Source organism: Lolium perenne, chromosome 3 (assembly GCF_019359855.2).
Source record: "Lolium perenne isolate Kyuss_39 chromosome 3, Kyuss_2.0, whole genome shotgun sequence".
In the NCBI taxonomy this organism is placed as follows: domain Eukaryota; kingdom Viridiplantae; phylum Streptophyta; class Magnoliopsida; order Poales; family Poaceae; genus Lolium; species Lolium perenne.
The window spans coordinates 54129666-54150328 of record NC_067246.2 but is presented as its reverse complement, the minus strand read 5'-3'; the positions used below and the strand labels follow the sequence as shown (position 1 = coordinate 54150328).

The following is a 20663-nucleotide window of genomic DNA, read 5'->3' as shown; positions in this document are numbered from 1 at the left end:
CAATGTGCCAAAGTGTGCCAAACCTATCTTTCCATGTGTATATGTACTAAACAAAACTAAACCTACCAAAAAGTATGTTGGTGGAACCCCGCGCGGAGAAATCTAGGGGGTAGACCCCCCGAGGCACGCAGATCGCCGTTATCGGGAGAGAACGACCGCCGGGTCACCGGAATGCCACCAAAACTTGCAAGTGGACCTAGGATATGTGTCAAAGTGTGTTAGAAGGTGTGATTCACCAAATGGTGCAAGGCATAGCTCCCATGTGTGACATTCCTCTCTTTCGGGCGATAACACTTGGAAGATTCCTCGACTTGTAGGCTGAAGTGTCCCGCTGCGGGTATACCGGTGGCTACAATGTGCCAAAGTGTGCCAAACCTAGCTTTCCATGTGTATATGGCCTAAACAAAACTAAACCTATCAAAAAGTATGTTGGTGGAACCTCCCGCGGAGAAATCTAGGGGGTAGACCCCCCGAGGCACGCAGACCGCCATTATCGGGAGAGAACGACCGCCGGAGCACCGGAATACCAACAAAACTTGCAAGTGGACCTAGGATATGTGTCAAAGTGTGTTGGAAGGTTTTATTCACCAAATGGTGCAAGGCATTGCTCCCATGTGTGACATTCCTCTCTTTCGGGCGATAACACTTGGAAGATTCCTCGACTTGTAGGCTGAAGTGTCCCGCTGCGGGTATACCGGAGGCTACAATGTGCCAAAGTGTGCCAAACCTATCTTTCCATGTGTATATGTACTAAACAAAACTAAACCTACCAAAAAGTATGTTGGTGGAACCCCGCGCGGAGAAATCTAGGGGGGTAGACCCCCCGAGGCACGCAGACCGCCGTTATCGGGAGAGAACTACCGCCGGGGCACCGGAATGCCACCAAAACTTGCAAGTGGGCCTAGGATATGTGTCAAAGTGTGTTGGAAGGTGTGATTCACCAAATGGTGCAAGGCATAGCTCCCATGTGTGACATTCCTCTCTTTCGGGCGATAACACTTGGAAGATTCCTCGACTTGTAGGCTGAAGTGTCCCGCTGCGGGTATACCGGAGGCTACAATGTGCCAAAGTGTGCCAAACCTAGCTTTCCATGTGTATATGGCCTAAACAAAACTAAACCTACCAAAAAGTATGTTGGTGGAACCCCGCGCGGAGAAATCTAGGGGGTAGACCCCCGAGGCACGCAGACCGCCGTTATCGGGAGAGAACGACCGCCGGAGCACCGGAATACCACCAACACTTGCAAGTGGACCTAGGATATGTGTCAAAGTGTGTTGGAAGGTGTGATTCACCAAATGGTGCAAGGCATTGCTCCCATGTGTGACATTCCTCTCTTTCAGGCGATAACACTTTGAAGATTCCTCGACTTGTAGGCTGAAGTGTCCCGCTGCGGGTATACCGGAGGCTACAATGTGCCAAAGTGTGCCAAACCTAGCTTTCCATGTGTATATGGCCTAAAAAAAATTAAACCTACCAAAAAGTATGTTGGTGGAACCCCGCGCGGAGAAATCTAGGGGGGTAGACCCCTGAGGCACTCAGACCGCCGTTATCGGGAGAGAACGACCGCCGGAGCACCGGAATAGCACCAAAACTTGCATGTGGACCTAGGATATGTGTGAAAGTGTGTTGGAAGGTGTGATTCACCAAATGGTGCAAGGCATAGCTCCCATGTGTGAGATTCCTCTCTTTCGGGCGATAACACTTGGAAGATTCCTCGACTTGTAGGCTGAAGTGTCCCGCTGCGGGTATACCGGTGGCTACAATGTGCCAAAGTGTGCCAAACCTAGCTTTCCATGTGTATATGGCCTAAACAAAACTAAACCTATCAAAAAGTATGTTGGTGGAACCTCCCGCGGAGAAATCTAGGGGGTAGACCCACCGAGGCACGCAGACCGCCGTTATCGGGAGAGAACGACCGCCGGAGCACCGGAATGCCACCAAAACTTGCATGTGGACCTAGGATATGTGTGAAAGTGTGGTGGAAGGTGTGATTCACCAAATGGTGCAAGGCATTGCTCCCATGTGTGACATTCCTCTCTTTCAGGCGATAACACTTGGAAGATTCCTCGACTTGTAGGCTGAAGTGTCCCGCTGCGGATATACCGGTGGCTACAATGTGCCAAAGTGTGCCAAACCTAGCTTTCCATGTGTATATGGCCTAATCAAAACTAAACCTACCAAAAAGTATGTTGGTGGAACCTCGCGCGGAGAAATCTAGGGGGGTAGACCCCTCGAGGCACGCAGACCGCCGTTTTCGTGGGGGAATGACCCCCGGAGCACCGGAATGCCACCAAAACTTGCAAGCGGACCTAGGATATGTGTAAAAGTGTGTTGGAAGGTGTGATTCGCCAAATGGTGCAAGGCTGTGTGGCCGGCCTCTTTTTCAGGCGATAGCACTTGGAAGATCCCCCGAACGCGGTTTGTTTACTCCGAAACCCTGATATGTTGGAGGGGGAGTAAGGACTTAGAGTACTTGTCGTATAGCAAAAATATGGTATAAACATTGCATTAATCAAGATGTGGTACTTGTCATATTTCAAGAATAAAATGTAAGCATTAAAATAAGTACAATATAGATCGAAAAAGGAGAAAATACTACAAGGCACACGGCAAAGGAAAATGTGCACGGCAAAGCAGCCTTTGCCGTGCGACTGTGCAAAGCGCACGGCAAAGCAGCCTTTGCCGTGCGGGTGGGGCTGGCGCACGGCAAAGGACCTCTCACGGCAATGCCTTGTTCCCTTTGCCATGCGTCATTTCATTGCCGTGCGCTTTCCTGAGGCTTTGCCGTGCGCTTTATCTTGCCGTGTGCCGTAGGTCCTCTTTGCCGTGCGTTCCTCTTTGCCGTGCGTTTTTTGTTTGCGTTGCACGGCAAAGTATTCTTTGCCGTGTTTATCTTGCCGTGTGCCGTAGGTCCTCTTTGCCGTGCGTTCCTCTTTGCCGTGCGTTTTTTGTTTGCGTTGCACGGCAAAGTATTCTTTGCCGTGTGCGAGCACACGGCAAAAGGTGTATGCACGGCAACGAGCTTTTTTCCCGTAGTGTATTTGATATTTTAAAATATGTTTAAATGCATTTTAAATAAAGGGTGCATATGCATCCGGGTGTAATCCCTGTTGGAGCCCCTGTTGAGGCCGCCGGTGAAGATGGTGTAAAGAAAGGCAAAAGGCGGAAGAAAAGAAGAAGCAAGACGCCATCATGCTCAAGTACTAATAATTCATATCACTGTATCGGCTACAACTTCTGTTGAAAAATTGATTCGATAGTATCGCACACTCGAAGTCTCCAACCACACCTACCAACATGAGAGGTAGTTAAGCAACAAAACCTAATGCTTATGTACGTACCTGGAAAGAGGGAGATTATATAGAAGAGACTGAAGCACATTTCAGAGAGATCTCCATTGCAGAAGCAGAGAGAGCGGAGTCACAAAGCGGAGAGTGAGATCCTGAGAGTCGAGACACATATATTAGCCATGGGGTTCGGCGTGGTGTCCATCCTGAACGCCGTGTTCCGGCGCGCCTTCACCTCCGCCGGCCTCCGGTCCAGCTCCACCGCCGTCGACGCCGACACCACGCTCCACTTCTGGGCCAGCCCCTCCCTCGTCCCCCCTTCCTCCGACTCCAAATCCAGCTCCAAGAATGGCAGCAACATCAAGCAACGGCGGCCGGTGGTGGTGCTGATCCACGGCTTCGGCCCGGACCCGACGTGGCAGTGGGCGTCGCAGGTGGGCCCGCTCTCCCGGCACTTCGACATCCTCGTCCCCACGCTCCTCTTCTTCGGCCCCTCCACCACCCGCTCCCCGGACCGCTCCGACGCCTTCCAGGCCGCCAACATCGCCTCGCTCCTCGCCGGCGTCGGAGGCGGCGAGGAGGAGCCGAGGGAGGTGCACGTGGTGGGCACCAGCTACGGCGGGTTGGTGGCGTACCACCTGGCCCGTGCGCTGCAAGTGCAGGGAGGGAGGTGGAGGGTGGGGAAGGTGGCGCTGTGCAGCTCGGACCTGACCAAGGGGCCGGAGGACGACCGGGCGCTGGCGGCGAAGGGCGGCGTGGCGGAGGTGACGGAGCTGATGGTGCCGGCGGACACCAAGGCGCTGCGGCGGCTCATGGCCATCGGCGCCCACGACCCGCCCAAGTACCTCCCCGAGTGCCTCGCGCGCGAACTCCTCCGGGTACGTACGCACACCCGCCGTACAATACATCTTCCACGACTGTTGCTACGTAGGTATATACATGGTGCATGCACGTCCTGTACATAAAAGTCTCGTAAAGGGTACTTTCACATTGAAGCCACAGGGGCAACTGAAAAAGTTTGTACTAGTAGTAATAATATATGGCCTCCATGATTAAAGTTAACAAATCATGCACGTTCTTTACAAAAAGGTTCACAAATCATCTCCCAACTCACCAACAATTTGGTGGGGAATCACATCTGTCACCAATCTATTTCCCTATACTCAAAGTTTGATTCGTCACCATGGGGGAAGCACGATGCATGCATGTCATTGCCGCATTCTCTATAATGTACACTTGAGTAATTCTTAGTAGAGAAAATATCTGGTGTAAACCACGCTATGATGTGGAAACCAGTGAAAACAAATGAAAGTTATCTTTTAAATTTCTAAAAATTATAAAAAAGAATATTAACATTTAATCTCATAGCAGACTATGTAGAAAGAATATTAACATTTACAATTTTCATTTAAAAAGTTTATAAAACAAAATTCAGCAATTAATAGTGGAAACAATACATCGTCATTATTCATGCATATTTCGTTTTCGTGTACCTTTCAAATAAATATGAGTTTGGATTTCATATTGTACAACTTTGTATAACATCACCTATCTAGCATGCCATTTTTTTAGAACTTCTCAACATAGTTCCACGGGATATTCTCTATTCTCACTATGGCATGTGTACTTTCTCGAAATTGTTTGTCATCTTTAGAGCATGTAAAAGTTTTTAGAGAGAGAGAGAGATAGAGGGCAAGTTTTTTCCCCCCGGTAAAGAGAATATATTAATACCGCTGAGATACCAATAACACGCAAAATGAAAGTTAGAATGCTCCGTTATGTTTGATAAATTTCAACTATACTTAGTTCACTACATTAATAATGCAGAAATGCTTCGGTGCCCAAAGAGAGGGGAAGATACAGCTCATCAAGGGGATCGCCACCGGGCATGGCTTCAAGATCGCTCCTCTCCCTCAGGTAGCTAACTAAATACCACCATCATATTAGTTACCACAACTATATCGGTTAATTAGTTACTAGCTAACACTATTCGCTTGACCACGTGATATGTAAATATTGCAGGAAGTGTTGATCGTTTGGGGAGAGTTCGACCAGATTTTTCCGTTGGAGAAAGCCCACAAGGTCAAAGAGTAAGTTCCAATATGATCCCATCTACTAGTATCAATTTTTTAACTGATTGTGCTCCCTCGAGCAGTGAACTATCACATGAGTTATCTTGATACGGTGAATATATGCGCAAATTAATGAAAACTAATCATTTGCAGGAAGCTTGGCGAGAAGGTGACGCTGAAGATTATCCCCAATACGGGTCATCTGCCGCAACAGGAGGATTCCAAGCTCTTCAACAAAATCCTCATCGACTTCTTACTACCTTCGCCGCCCATTTCTGCTTCCGTGAAATAGCACATGATGTTCGAGTTTCCAACGGGCCCGTTGTATTGTAACTGAGGGTATAAGAAACGAAATACTTGCACATTCTTTTTCTCACCCGTTAATATTTTGCTCCGCCTACATCCCTCAGTCGATTGATATTTTCTTATGTCACAATCGGAAGGCATGTAGGGGGATTTTCCAAGATTTTATATTAGAGATAGTGGTGTGGTGAAACGGGTGATATTTTTGAGGTTTTGATGGAGTGAGTAGAAAGGTAGGAAAACTTTCAAAAATAACTGCTATACGGAGATTGGAGCTTCGTCGGTTCACTTGTCAAGCCCATGTGGTTGCTAACTCACATCGACATCCTCCACTCCCGGGGCACAGTTTTTGGGTGAAAGCTTAGGCCCTGCTGCTCAGGGCCGGACTACGGCGTCGATCCATGTCACTTCCCTCTTGGGGGTGTCGTCTTGAAGACTTTTTTTCCAGCGTGCTTTCCTGAGGCTGGACTTGTACATCATCGCGGCGGGTGGCCGACGTTGTGTGATGACCGTGTGGTGGCTTGTGTGGCAACGATGGTGGTGTTGAGTGATGGTCGGGTAACGTCAAGACCTTGGCTGACGCGTCCGAGTTTCTTCTTCTTGTGCTTCGCTTGCGGTGGAGTCGGCGGAGCTGCTATGGTTTGTCGAGAGTCTTCATTTGAGCAGCGTACGATGACCTGCAGGGTGGCCTTGTGGTGATGATCTTCCTCGGCGCATGTCTTGCGCTTATCCTCTTCGGATCTCGTCATCAGAGTCGGAGTTGACTGCTGCTTCACGAGGAGTATCTTGTTTGGCGTTGGCCGGCTTCCATGGTACCGCTTCGGCGAGGTCTTCGTGGTTGGTACTTCAGTGAAGTCAGAGTCGCTGTCCCCCGCGGGGGTGGTGCTCCATAACGGTCACCGAGGCACTTGTTTCGGTTTTTTGCTGGTTTTCGCTAATAAACTGGTCGATTTCTATACTTCTGCTTTATTAATGAAAGTGATAAGTCTTTTGCCTCGTTAAAAAAAAAGTGATAATTGTTCTATAGAGATTATAGAATTGTATAATCTTGTTTTAAATACACACTTGATATTCAAGAAAAACATATCAAGAGAATGCATTATTCTACTATAAATGTAATTATTTGAAACAAATTAAGAGAACGTGGGTTATCTTTTTGCAATATCTTGTGATATGGGATGGCATATAAGTCATTGGTACCATAAACCCTAAAGTTTCGTTAATTTTGAAGTTTGGCGACTCTAATCTTTGGTACAGGTGCGTATATATGACTATATGTATGTGGCGATGTGCGCCGTGATTCTCAGCTGAGTTCGATAATGTTCGTTTAATGTTGTCGCATGTACGTGTTGTTTTAGGATCATGTTGCCCATGAGGCAGGGTGTTTGACCCGCTCCATTTTGCGCGAGCATATATATTCGTGTCCTCCTCTATTCACCAGTTGGGTTCATAGCTCAGTGGTAGAGCAATTGACTGCAGATCAATAGGTCACCGGTTCGAACCCGGTTGGGCCCTCTATTGTTTTTATTTTTATCCAAATTATTTCACTATATATAATATAGTCACTTAGTTTTTTGTTAGTACTTCGTTACGAAAGATCTCTAATTCTACCGATATATACGAGTAACATGACGCCACAAAGTATCAAGTTTTTCCAGATCTTGTAACAACGTTATGATCGTTGATGATCGCAGCAGAGATGTTGAGATCAACAAGACCAGCAGCAGTCCATCATCGGGCTCCAGAATTCCTTGCAGTTTTCCCAAAAACCGCAATAAATCAATTAAACTATATAATGAATCTCAGCATGCAGAAAATGACTAGGACAATACCCATCACCAAGTCCAACAAACTTGCACAGGAAAAACGCGGCACTGGATTACAGAGCACAGCACTCAACTAGAAGGATTTCACACAAAAAGAAGATACACAGAAGCAGAGGAATGTCATTGTAACACACAACACCTGTGATCAGCAGGTTCATTTCAGTTTGTAGGTAACGCAGACCGATGCAACAACCAGTGTTTCTTATAATCGCACAGTTCAATGAAATAAACATGCATGACGTCAATGAATCGGTTATGGAAAGAAATAAAGCAATCATCTTTTTGTAGATCAAATGAAACCTCGTACAGTGTCCAGAGTAATGTTTATATCATGAAATTTCTGAAGACCGTGGTGACCATTACGGAGTACAAAAAAAAAAATTCGAGGGAACTCCTCATACACAAGTGCAGTTCTACATTCTCATGATCAGAGTCAGAACCCTAGACGAAAGCATAGATGATGTAGAAGGTGGAGTGCACTGAAAGAATGACAAATCAATGAAGAACTACAACAACCATAACTGAAGGTGGGGAAAAAAAGCAGAGCAGATTGGCCGCTCTCTTCTTTCCGGACCGGGAGGTCTCAATTTCCTTTTCAGCTTTATTCTGTGAGGACATGTGGCTATAGGTATTTGACATGTGAGTTCTGCCTGAGACTGGAGTAAACACTCGGTTAGCGGAGCGAGCCTCGGTCAGCTGTACAGAAGCGATGGAGCCACCAGGTTAATGCTACTCTATCAGATAAAGCATCAAATGCTTTTCCGGGAAGCATCGTCACAAAACATCTCTTAATCCCCCTTTGGAACCAAGGCATTCTTGGGGATTAGCATAGAAATAGTCCTCTTCCTTGGGCCGGCCAGGGATGGCCCTTCGGTCTGTTGGTTGGCCCATGTGTTTCTGGTGTGCCACCTTCACAGCTGCGGAGAATTCATCCCAGGAAAGTTTACCTCCTTGGAAATGATCGAGGAGTTCGACAAGTTTCACCCTGTCTAATAAGATGGTCTTCCGAAATCCGGTATACCTGAAACAGAATAGCAAAAAGGTTCATCAGCATAGCATCGAATCAAGTACTATTCTGTAGTCAGTACTAAGGAAAAGCTATGAAATCGTATAATATTCTTAAGAAGCCCACCTGCGATGACCTTCAACAACCCTTGCCATATTTCCATCGTAACTGGGGATAAAAACATCACTTGCTATCGAAACCATGTAGTCCAGTGCTGCCATCTGGGTTGAATGGTTCTGGAATGGCCGCAGTTCATCAGGAGATAAAAGCTTTTCCTTCCTTACCTGGTATCATAAGACAAAGCTTAGAAGATCAAAACCCACCTTAGAGAACATTGTAGACGAAAGAAAAAAGTGCTCACCAATTTAGGATACGCAGCCCTCAAAGCAGCCAAACGCCTTTCGCCTCCATAGATTTCACCAGAGGCAATATATATCAATGTATCCTTCGTAAATCCTAGAGCTTTAAGCACTAGAGTAATTTCTTCGGGTGTGAGGGGACAAAGTCCCTGGAGCCTCTTGAACTCAGAATCGATCTCTTTTTCTTTCCACCATGGATATGCATATCTACAGTTCAAATGCAATCGTTTTATACCTATTCAAGCAGCACCACCATAAGTACTGAGTAGAAAACTAGAAATGCAAAGACAAACCTCATTCTGGTGAGCTCCTCGGTTTCTTTGCTAGAACAGCCATGTGCGCAGCCTGAAAAGGCGAGCATATCCATTTCATAGCGTAAGTGAAGCACAACAAATTGCCCACTTTTCTGAAGGGTGGAGATAAGTTTTCTGCCAAGAGCCTCAATCTGTGGAGTGAATCTCAAAGCCTCAAAGTTGACACGGCAACGCAGCATTTGGAGATGCATAGGAAGGCCATTGTTTGCAAGGCGGGCATCTGTTTTATTGAAATGGATTACTTTGTGCTTCCTTGCAATAGGTAATACCTGCAGATACAAATGGTTTATAACTTTCTAAGTTTTTCAACACTGCTCAATGCAGCCTGCAGTAAAAGACATTCAGTACCTGCTTTAGGTAGTACGTATCATTTGACCAGCTGATAGGGGGCATCGAATAAATTCTTCTCCTAGATTTTATCTGGAGTTTCAGTGGCAATGCTTTGACAATCCTCAGTTCATCTCTTAAAGAATTAATAAAGTTGTTTACATCAAATATATCTCCAAAATCACTGCAAATCAGAAAAGAGCTTCTTTGTAAATAAGCAACAAACAAGCAGTAACATATGTCACCAAAAATCCTATTTGTTGTGCGGTAGAGATAAATGATGTTCACAATATCACAATACGATAGCAAATATTTATGTAGACTAGAAGCTCATTGGATAGGTAAAATGCTGATCTTACTGAAACAATTCGGTACGAAAACTATACCTTGGATCAGCCCAGAAAGATCTTTTATCCAGTTCAGGGACCACTAGTGTTAGATTCAGATGACGTGCTATGGTCACCATATCGCATATCTGCAGCACACCATTTCGTAAGAAAATTAGAATCACGCCTGGTAGGCAGGTGACCGAGCAACAAGAATCTAGTATAGCTAAGGTACAAACCCCAGCTCGCATTTGATTGAGGCCTCCATTGCAAGTCACTATTAGATAGCCATTGCTTCTATAAACTCCTGTATAAAGCAACAAGGCCCTAATCAGCATAAGGACTGAGACAACAAGATATGTTAATTGTCTTCTGGCTATGCATCACAAACATCTATTTTAATAACAGCATAAAGCAGCAAGTGTCTAAGGAAATGTATGAACAACAGAGGAAATGAGATAAGAACACACATTCAGGTCCTGCTAAAGGATAAACTGTACTATAGCAATATGCCGCATACCAAGAAACGGCCACAAATTCGGTACTTTTGCATCCAAATTTCAAACTGGAGATCTCCTAATGGTACAGAATTGGCCTCAAAATCGCCATTTCGAGCGTGTTGACTCGCGCTCCGTCCAAATCCGAGAACCACGAGCTCGACCAGATCGCGCAGACTAACATTCTGAGGCCAGATTCTTGGGAGCAAGAGGAGGGAGAAGAAGAGAGCACTTACTCCTGGGCACGAGCGCCAGAGGGGAGAGCCGCGCGGCGGTCCGGTCCTCCCCGGCGAGCGCGGCCAGGCCGGCCGCGGCGCCGCCGGAGCCTCCTCCTCCCCAACAGTCCGCGAGGACCCTGGGGTGCCAGAGCCCGGCGATGGACGCCAGCTGCACCACGGCCGTCCACAGCACCGCGCTGGCCACCGCCCGCATGGCCCACCGCCACACCCGCCTCCGCCGCGCCGCCGCCGCGGCCACAACCATCTCCAGCTCCTCCCCCGCCGTGCTCCGCTCTTGTCGCGACCCCTACTACAGCCACGGCCTCCACCTAACTGCCAACTAGTATCACTGCTACTACAACCAGCGGCGGGCGGGAGGCGAGCGATTAGAGCGGACGACGGCGGTGTTTACGCGGGATTAACTGCGCCGTTAGGCACTACTACTGGCTCCCGTGATTAGTTTGGAATGGCGCCATTAATGGGCGATAAAGCTTGGAGATTTCGGAGCAGCAAGACGAAGGAGAAATCGCGGAGAATGAATGAAATGAGAACAGAGCAGCGGTAGGCAGGACGTTAGCATTTGGAGGATGGCGCTGGAGCCCCGAAAGGACTCTTCCTCGATCGGTTGGTAGTAGACTAGTGAGTGCTAACCCTTAAACGCGGCAATTAGTATTTTAATTAATCATCGCCAATCTTTCTCTTCGGTTCCTTGGAAATGTTGTTACCGCCCTTCTCCAAAATACAAACTTTGGTCACTAGTAATTTTACTGCTTCTGATAAACAGCATACTGTAGTGTTCAACTATTTGATCTCTAACTATCTAATTCAAATAGTTCTAAAGATAAGTCCTTCGGTTCCTTTGAAATGTTGTTTTCGTCGTTATCCATAAAATCTAATAAATGGCATACTATAGTTCAGCCAGATAAGTTCAACTATTTAATTTGTAATAATTAAAATACTTCAAAAGATTTTATTACTTCAAATTTCTAAGGCGCACTATATTCAAAATTTAATTTTATAGTCATAATTAATTCATTACTCATTAGTGACAAGTGTTCCCCTTGTCCTTGCTGCTTACGCAACTATAAAAATGCAACTCTCTATTGACCTTTTTGTTTTCTAGTATTCAGTTCAATGCTGTTAGCATGGAAAAACTATGCAAAAACATGTGTCTATTGCATTTTCGTAAGACCGCATATAACTACTATACTAAAGCGTAACAGGTTCGATTTTTCTCCTAATTTTGATTTTTTTTTTGGGATTAACTTGGTGCTGACACGTATGTGCTTTGGGTGGTTTGCTTCCCGCTGGCTCTTTCCTGTGTGTAATTTCGGTGCTCTGTGCGATTTTTGGGGAGGCTGAGAGTTTGTATGATGCTGATATGTCTGCTCGCTGTTTTGGGGCATTAGGGCATCTTCAGCGCCGCGACGCAAACGGACGCTGAGCGACCGTTTTGGTCCGCCGTGACCGAAAATGCGTCTAGGTCCTGCTCCAGCGGGGCGACGCAAATTGACCGGGCCGTCCGTGGAGACGCAAACCTGGCCCAAACATGCGCCATGTTTGCGTCTCCGCGGACGCTCAGCGGTCGCGGAAAGTATCCATGTTGGGTGCATCCGGGCCCGGTAGGCAGTGAGTAGGTAAGCAAAAGATTTTTTTCATTACTATTGATTGGCCAAAAGGACCATCTTTACAGAGATGGTTAGTCGAGTTAACCTAAAACTACAACGGCCGTACCTACTCGCCGTCGCGCGGCCTACACCGGCCTCGGTTACTCGCAGTCACGCGGCCTACTACTGACCTCCGGCGGGACCGGCGCCGTCGTCGAAGCGCGAGCGCTTCGCGCACTCCGCACGCCGGGCACGCCGCAGATTGGTCACCCCCTCCCGCCTGCGGCGTTCGAGGGACTCGGCCAGAGAGGAGTCCCACAGGAGTGCCGCCTCCTCCGCCGCCGCCTGGGCCGCCGCCAGCAACCCCGCTAGCTGGGCGACGAAGCGAGCCCTGTCCCTAGCCGCCTCCGCCACCGCTTCGTTCCGGGCGGCGATGGCGACCGCCAGCTCCAGGTTCTCCTGCTCGACCCGCGGGAGAATGGCCCCTCCGCTGGAGCGAGTCCAGGTCGGAGCACAGTAACCCCCTAGCCATGGCGATCGCATAGCTGTTGGCGTCCTCCTCCGCCAACCGCGCCTGGCGGCGCTGGGCGTCCCCAGCGAGGGTCTCGAAGGACGCGACCAGAATGAGCTGGTCGCCGACGCAGTCGAAGCGACCGGGGACGGGGGCGTCATCGTCCGCGATGTCATGGATGACGGCGTCCGCTGGTGGGGCCGTCGGAGGGGCCGCCATCGCCGCCCGCGCCTCCGCGAGCTCCGCCCTGGCGTCGGCAAGCTCAACCATGGCGTTCGTGATCTCCGCCCTGGTCGCCGCGAGGCGCCCTTCGGCGCGCTCTGCCGCCTCCGCCACCGCCTCCGCAACCTCCGCCTCCGCCGGCGCCTCCAGGTCCAGCTGCTGGGCCTCAACGCCGGCGGCGACTACCTCCTCCTCCGGGTGGAGGTGGCGGCACATCTGAACAACATGCTCCTAACTAAGGTTCTGCCCGGCCATGGATGGATGCTAGGGTTTAGCTTGAGGTGTGCCCGTCGCCCCCGCCGGTGTCCACCATATATAGCCAAGGCGGGGCGGGAAACGGCGTTGGCGCGCAGGTCGTTTCCCGCGCGCGCGAAACGGCGGCGAAACTTGCCAATGTATTGGGCACGCGCGGGAACGATCGTCGACGCGCGGGAACAGTTAGTCGCCGGCGGTAGTCCTCGACGGGACGTAAAACGCCATTAGCGAGCTTGACGCTGTCCCCACTAAAAAAATACGTCCGCACCGCTGGAGGTACCCGACGCAACGGTCGTCCTGGGCCACATGGCATCCGCGGACCGACGTAAACGGACATTTCGGACGTCCGAAATACGTCGGCCCGTTGGAGATGACTAGGATGTAGCAGTGGAGTAGGCTCTGCCGTCTGCATGATAGCTGGCTTGGTTATGCATGCGTGTGATGAGGCTAATGATGACGCGTGTATAGTTTTGGAGCTGCCAGATAAACTACTTTGACCAGATGAAGCGGTGGTGGAAAAAGGAGACGCGTTGTACTCCATTTTGTCTCCCATCTTCTCGATTTCCACCGCTGAAAAGTTTTGTCCGCCTTTTTCTCTCCCACGTCCTCTCCTTTTCCACCTCCGCTCCTCCTTGCTCGCAACGATTTGGCGCAGCGGCGGTGACAAGACCTGCCCCGTCTTATATTTGTTGTCGGTGGCGGCAGGAAACGGCGGCGCCGTTGGTGCTTCTGTCGGAAAGTGCGCGAGGTCATCCGGACGGGTAGACAGAGATCAGTGCTGCCGCCTACATCCTCCTCTCGCTCCCACCGACGCCCTCCTCTCCGTCAGGGCTGGCCACCAGGAGCTCTGAGGGAGATCGATAAGGTGGAGATTGAGGACATCACACTAGAGGAGGAGGGGCTGGTGGGGGGAATCGCCTCCACAGTTGACATAGGGAGGCGGGGATTTATTCGCGTCATCATCATGCTGGTATCTTCTCCTCGATTCTTTGCCTTTTGCACTCAGTTTTATTTTGTTGTTCTTTTCCGTTGGCTTAAAGGAAATTCTGATTCTGGATGCCATCGACACCGGCGCCAAATTGGCTTCTTGCTGCTTATGACATTCGATTTAGCTGTTTCTATCTCTTACTATTTGATGTGTGTTGTTCTAATGTTCTACAGTTTGGATGATTTTGTTTTTCGATTTAGCAATTCCTGGTCCTTTTAGAGCAGGAGAAGCTACTCACCGTGTTTATTAGAGGAGCGGCCGCGATCACGGATGCACTGAGGTTGGCTCGCAGGTGGAGTGGCTGAATCGCCTCCCCCACAACATTTTTTGCCCCGCCATTCCTCTGACCTTTCTTCTCCGTTCCAGCCTAAGCATCATGGTTGTTCTGAGAATTTGATGCCTCACAAGTGTTTGTTGTTATGCCTTTAGGAACCAAATAACTGTATTCTTAGATTTTTTTCATTTGATCTGTATAGGTTAAACTAATGTATTCATCTGATTAACACATCTGCATAGGATGCAGTGCATCTGGGCTTCCTTATTCTTTTTTGCTAGCTTTCATATCTTATGGCTGTTGGGAACGATCTAATTATCTGATTTTTATTCTGCAACCAAATGTTTTAGCTCATTATATAGGCAATCATGGACACAATGGAGAGTGCCTTTTTCTGGCTAATGAGTAATGATGTAAAGGTATAATCTTAAACCGTGGTTTTTCCTTGATGGCACTGCTAATATCTAATGATTATTTGGGAGCACATGTAACTTCTTCACCAAAGTTCCCAATCCGGTTGGAAGAAGTGTGCTTAATGTTTAACAAATGAACTCTTTTATTTTTGTCAATTTCCCACTCTTGAATTGATGATATCCCACAAGTTCGTGACAAATACTTTAAGAAGTCTCATATCAATGCTGTTAGAACAAAGAAGGCCATGGAATTAGCCTGATGGTTATTTTTTCGTACATAGACTTTATCAATATCAGTTCACTATCTCTTGCTATAGATTCATGATATTGATAGACGCTTCAGGCTTTTGACATTTCAATTCTGCTGTTGCATCATGATATCTTTTTCAAAGAAACAATTTAGTGGACTGTTTTGGTTTCGAGACAGTATCTTCTTTGGCACTACCTACATCATTTTTATGTGATCTGGTGCTCTTCCTAAATTTAATAAGGAATTATAAGTTCATAAACTAGCAGTGGCGCGGTTGCATCTTTTCCTTCAGTTTTCATGCTCACTTTTCTAAGATATTGTTATGTGCTAACGCTAACTGATTTAATGTTTGGGCTTGATTTGTATTCAAGAAAATGGATCTGATGTGGTCTCAATTGCCCTTACCATGTATTCTCTAAGATTCAAAATTGTCATTTTGTTGGTGACCCGTATTATACACCTACAAATAGCTGAATACATTAGTATAGTAGCACAAGTAAATTAAGACTATTGCCCTTTCTACACAAGTGTTTCACTGCTTTTAATAGTTTTTACGTCTAGAGAAACCATTGTTGTAGTATAAATCTTCTGGATCACCACCGAAGAACGGAACGCTGAAATCCATGGACCACCAGGTGCACCTACCAATCTTGTTTCTGAATCTTTCCATGGCAAGTTGCACCTTTTCCTTCAGTTTTCATGCTCACTTTTCTCAGATATTGTTATGTGCTAACGCTAACTGATTTAGTGTTTGGGCTTCATTTGTATTCAAGAGGATGGATCTGATCTGGTTTCAGTTGCCCTTACTATGTATTCTCTAAGATTCAAAATTGTCATTTTGTTGGTGGTCCCTATTATACACCTACAAATAGCTGAATACATTAGTATAGTACCACAAGTAAATTAAGACTATTGCCCTTTCTACACAAGTGTTCCACTGCTTTTAATAGTTTTTACGTCTAGAGAAACCATTGTTGTAGTATAAATCTGTAAGTATATTTACTCTTTACATTATGTAATCTCCATTGCAGTGAACAATTATAGTCTACTATCTTTCTCGAACATTTTGGCCATATCTTTTTATTCTCCTATTCGGTTACTTATCTATCTTTTTATTCTCCTATTCGGTCACTTATCTACTGCTGAGTTATGGAATAAGCTATTAATGCTTATTGTCTATTGTGTTACAGAGTCTCTAAGGTTAAGGACAAAACGTCGGCCGAGGACTAGGCAGTTACATTGTTGAAAATGTATATACCATCTTATTTCATCTGCTAAAGGCGACGCTGAAATCCAAACATTCTGCTGAAAGTTTCCAGGTAAAGTTATATATCTTGCTTTGATTACTATTTTCAGGCGTTGCGATGTTTCTTGATGTGTGCTAACACTGAATTATTTCAATTTTTTATTCTAGGACTATGGATACATATCCTACCCAGCCATGTACATGATGTTGAATGATAACACCGCCAGGATGATTTCCTGCATGGAATGAAGGTACTGGACCATTTCTTCTTCTGATGCAAATTAGCGGTCACTGATTTGTGTTTAATTCGCCTTGTTGTATTTAGCCCGTTTTTGGAAAATCGAACTGCACCGGAAAAGTAAGATAAAAAGTATGACACATTAGCCTATATAATGCCATTATTCATTTAGATGTGTTCAGGCATGCTGAAATTGATTTTTTATTCTCTAGATTTCCAATGTTTTCTGTCTTTCTTAGGTAACAACTGCATTTGTATGACCGTATCATCTGTATGGATATCATTGATGAATACTGGTGATCTTCCATGTATATTTTCACGTAGTTAAGACCTGGGATATATTTAAACATTCCCATTGTATGCTTACCAATGCTTCCGATGTATATTCTCACAAATTCAGAAAACTTGCAACATATCCTCATTGTTCTATCTTTGGAGAGTGTCTCCATTCTCCTTTCCTCTTCAATGCTTCATGATTTTTCAATGTTTTCATATGATCATTAGGTTTGGCTCTCCATTTATAGTTTTAGTGAAGTAGATTGGAGAACTCGCATTAATTAACTGGGATTGTTGAACTGTGCACAGTCTTTGGCTTCCCAGGAACCTGATCAGATGTACTATATACTTTATTGGGCACAAAAATGCTACGGCTGTTTGCACTAGAAATTTTTGAGAATTCCTCCTGAACGGAATAAGTAACCATTTCTACAGTGCACAGGTGAGAACTTCTAATTATTTAGGTCAATTAGGTTGACACATGTATGCACTGACAATCAACCTACTAGATAGATTTACATGATTAGATATGAACTTTGTTATCGAACTGATTAATTTCAACAGTCCATATGGATATAGCATTCTAAAAATTACTCCCACCATTTCTAGAATACACAAACTGCAACCTTTAAATATATGGGTCATTTAGGTTGATACATGTATTCACTAACTGCCGATCTACTAGATAGATTTACAAAAATTAAATATGCGCTATGAAAAAACAATTGTGTTCTCCAACTGATTAAATTAATAAATATTATTATAGCCAGGTTCCATTACATAATGCTCACAGTCTCCCTAAACATGGAACCCTCTTTCAGGATACAGGGTTATATATGACATGAATCTTTTGGCTCTCTATTTTATTCTAGCAGAAGGGCCTCCTAGCATTTTTGGGATCTCTTATCATTGTTAATTTTTTAAATTTTGTTCCTAGGTTACATTGAACTGATAAAAGGGCCAGAAACTTTTGCATTTGATAGTACATAAGCATGAATGCATGTAGACTGTAGAGAAGGCATGCATTTGATATGATGTTTTTTACTTTGGTATTACACAATGCAAGGCCTGGTTTTTATACTTTGTTCCTTCATTCAATAAGGAATTGATTTTTATGTTCATTTTAACTTGAAATGCATTAAAAACAAGACCCAGCTATTGACCAAGAGGTGGGTAACTGAATTGTCCACCCATAATTTGCAGGTGCTTGGTGTAACTAATTCCTTACCTATGTGCTCTTCAGTTTAGTCCATGCCACCTCAAAGCTGGGTGAAGCTGAGTGTGGACAGCTTCTACATTGGGAATATTGCGCAAGGAGGCATTGGATAATCGCTCAGAAGGAAGACTACTATGTGGTTCTGTCCGCCTGGTACAACATAGATAAGTACTCTGACGCCAAAGAATTACAAGCAATCGCAGCACTGCTGGGCATCAAAACTCTATCCCAGAGTTTCAGTGGACAGATCATCCTGACTACGGTCAGTTCTAGCACAAAAATATTGAGCTTCTTGGTGTGCAGTTTCAGAAGAAACTATGATCTTGATGCACAGATTTGTCATGTACAAAATTAATTAGACCAGGAGTGTGAGCAAGAAGGTAGGCATCCTATGCCTTGGCTAGCCACTCTAGAAATCATGAGGACATTGTCACAAAGGAATGTAATCCTCTGTGTTTTAATATATGATGAAGCTCTTTTTATAGAAAAAAATGTATTATTTAGTCCAACCAAGGTCGAATCTGTAATTTATGTAACCTACGATGTGTTATCTTCATATTACTAGAGCCCAGCCATACATGTCTAAAATAATTGGTTGTTGATACTTTGACAACAATAAGTTGATAACACATCCATGTAAGATGGTGGAAATAAGAAATAATGAGAAGATGGACAAAATATCAAGTGGTATCATCATTTTAGGTAAGCACATATGATTCTCAGAATGTAAACGACAACTCTGTACTGTTGTGGCCAACTACCTTGCTAATCGTATTGTATCTACAATCACTATGCACTCATATTTTCTCCCTGTTTTATCTACCAAACTTCTGAGTTACAACAGCTTTGTGTTCCTCTGCTGAGTACGCACTTATGTTTCTATGATTAATCTGCATATGTCCAAGTTACCTCATTGTTCAACTTCTTGGGTAAAATCAGGATATGAATCACATTTGTATTGGTAGATTCAGTTGTAGCACTGATCGATGCATACAAGCTTGCTATCCGTATATGTGTTATAGTGGTACTAACAGATTCAATCACAGACATACCATCTGAATACACCATGTCGATCTTATCCCCTTCAATAACTCACGAGCAAAATATCAAATGGTATTTGATCGATCTACACAGTTTATGCACTCTTCTGCCATTAAAGTTATCACAACACAGGCTCGGCGTGCCGCCGCGCCATTTCCTGCTAGTAACAATCAACATAAAACTTAATGTTAAACTTAATAATAATGTTCAGGAATTTTTAGACAAGCAAACAGCGAGAGCAAAAAAATGGGGGGTTTAATATAAAAAAGACATCATATGGAAAAAAAACTATGTAATCACGAAAAATAGTATTATCACACATAAAGTTAAGTTATTGAAGCAATTAGAGGGTAATAAATATAATCAATAAACGTTAAGTTTATGGGTGGTTATAGGCATTAGATCTCATCAACAACAGATAGGTAATTATGAAATTGAACTAAACATTCGGATGTCTCATATCAAAAGGATCTCAATCAATTATTACCTTTATAGGCATAGTTATAAAAGGTAGAGAGTTATTCATAAATAACCATATAATGGTTATGAAGAATATTTTATTTCCCTTAATCACTCATGTTGATATGCTCTTAGTTGTACGTATTGTCTCCCAACCAGTGACATATATTACTTGGTATAGACGAACTTTTTCGCGTTTACACAAAGAATTGGTTGATTTTTTTTGTCTAATTCAATGTATTTGGTCTTGATGTGTATCTTATATGATTTTATTTTTTATATTAAGATTTAGCATGAATATTCAATACAAATGACATAAGTGGGTTTTGAAAAAAATAAGCTTTTACTCCCTCCGTTCCATATTAGTCTATACCAGGGATAACTACTATAAAACGGAGGGACTAATATGCTTGACTTAAAAGCCCACAAAGTTAAATGCTGACTATTGTTTTTCTTTTACAATAAATGCTTACTATAGTTTCTTCCATATCCACAGTATTTGAAGATAAGAAACATGTCAAGATTATTGTGTTTTATTTTTCATAGAAAATGGACTTCTGTTTTTTCTGTGTACACGTTAGTACAGAATATAGACACCTGATTAGATAAAAATAGTTGTGATTAATTTTTGTAACAACTGACATGACAAATCATGTTACCTCAATCGTTAAAGAGCAGCGAAAGTAAAGTCTCTAAATGTAGGAAGACCCTTTATAGAAATTCGATAAGAGTAGGTCAATACAAATTGCTTTAGAGGATGTAACAATTTTGTATTGACCTTGATACACAATTCTTTCGGAGCATCCAAACAATTTTGTTTTGGATATTCTTGTACTCCCCTCGTCTATAAATAAAATGTCAAAGATTTATCCAAATTCGGGTGTATCTATACACTAAAGAGTGTCTAGATATATCTAAATTTAGATAAATTTTTGACATTCTTTTATGGACATATGTAGTATTATGGTTGGTTATAGAACTCAGTTAGTTGTGATATCTTAGTTTCATGGTTTGGTTTGTTCCTTCATGCTGTTCGTTTAGAGTCCCATGTAAAGAGAGCAAAACAGTACTGGGTAGCTTAAGATAAACTGATGCTCTGATCATCATCACTATTATCATTAAAAAAAATCTT

The 20663-nt window shown here is 44.6% G+C and overlaps 2 protein-coding genes and 1 non-coding gene across 3 annotated transcripts; 2 read left to right on the top strand and 1 right to left on the bottom strand.

Annotated features, from left to right (window-relative positions):
* Nucleotides 1-3269: 3269 nt before the first annotated feature.
* LOC127341221 (uncharacterized) lies at nucleotides 3270-6620 on the top strand. The gene is made up of 4 exons (XM_051367018.2): nucleotides 3270-4165; nucleotides 5115-5204; nucleotides 5310-5377; nucleotides 5513-6620. The coding sequence occupies exons 1-4, from the start codon at nucleotides 3470-3472 to the stop codon at nucleotides 5649-5651; spliced, it is 993 nt and encodes a 330-aa protein (XP_051222978.1). The 5' UTR covers nucleotides 3270-3469; the 3' UTR covers nucleotides 5652-6620.
* Nucleotides 6621-7105: 485 nt separating this feature from the next.
* Nucleotides 7106-7177, top strand: TRNAC-GCA (transfer RNA cysteine (anticodon GCA)). Its single transcript has one exon. It is a non-coding gene; the product is annotated as a tRNA-Cys (tRNA).
* Nucleotides 7178-7754: 577 nt separating this feature from the next.
* On the bottom strand, nucleotides 7755-11154 carry LOC127341222 (rhamnogalacturonan I rhamnosyltransferase 1). Its single transcript, XM_051367019.2, has 8 exons — nucleotides 10554-11154; nucleotides 10060-10127; nucleotides 9881-9969; nucleotides 9516-9678; nucleotides 9147-9436; nucleotides 8856-9060; nucleotides 8621-8778; nucleotides 7755-8509 (listed from the first exon to the last, which is right to left on the bottom strand). The coding sequence occupies exons 1-8, from the start codon at nucleotides 10798-10800 to the stop codon at nucleotides 8263-8265; spliced, it is 1467 nt and encodes a 488-aa protein (XP_051222979.1). The 5' UTR covers nucleotides 10801-11154; the 3' UTR covers nucleotides 7755-8262.
* Nucleotides 11155-20663: the final 9509 nt, after the last annotated feature.

Bases quoted from the DNA above. Each gene is read 5' to 3' on its own strand.
- LOC127341222 (XM_051367019.2), bottom strand. From the start codon at position 10,800: ATGGTTGTGGCCGCGGCGGCGGCGCGGCGGAGGCGGGTGTGGCGGTGG. The intron at 9,061-9,146 runs GTTTGTCTTTGC...TTTGAACTGTAG, and splicing joins GAGGAGCTCACCAGAATGAG to ATATGCATATCCATGGTGGA. The intron at 8,510-8,620 runs GTGGGCTTCTTA...ATTCTGTTTCAG, and splicing joins GTTGTTGAAGGTCATCGCAG to GTATACCGGATTTCGGAAGA.
- LOC127341221 (XM_051367018.2), top strand. From the start codon at position 3,470: ATGGGGTTCGGCGTGGTGTCCATCCTGAACGCCGTGTTCCGGCGCGCC. The intron at 5,205-5,309 runs GTAGCTAACTAA...TAAATATTGCAG, and splicing joins AGATCGCTCCTCTCCCTCAG to GAAGTGTTGATCGTTTGGGG. The intron at 5,378-5,512 runs GTAAGTTCCAAT...AATCATTTGCAG, and splicing joins AAAGCCCACAAGGTCAAAGA to GAAGCTTGGCGAGAAGGTGA.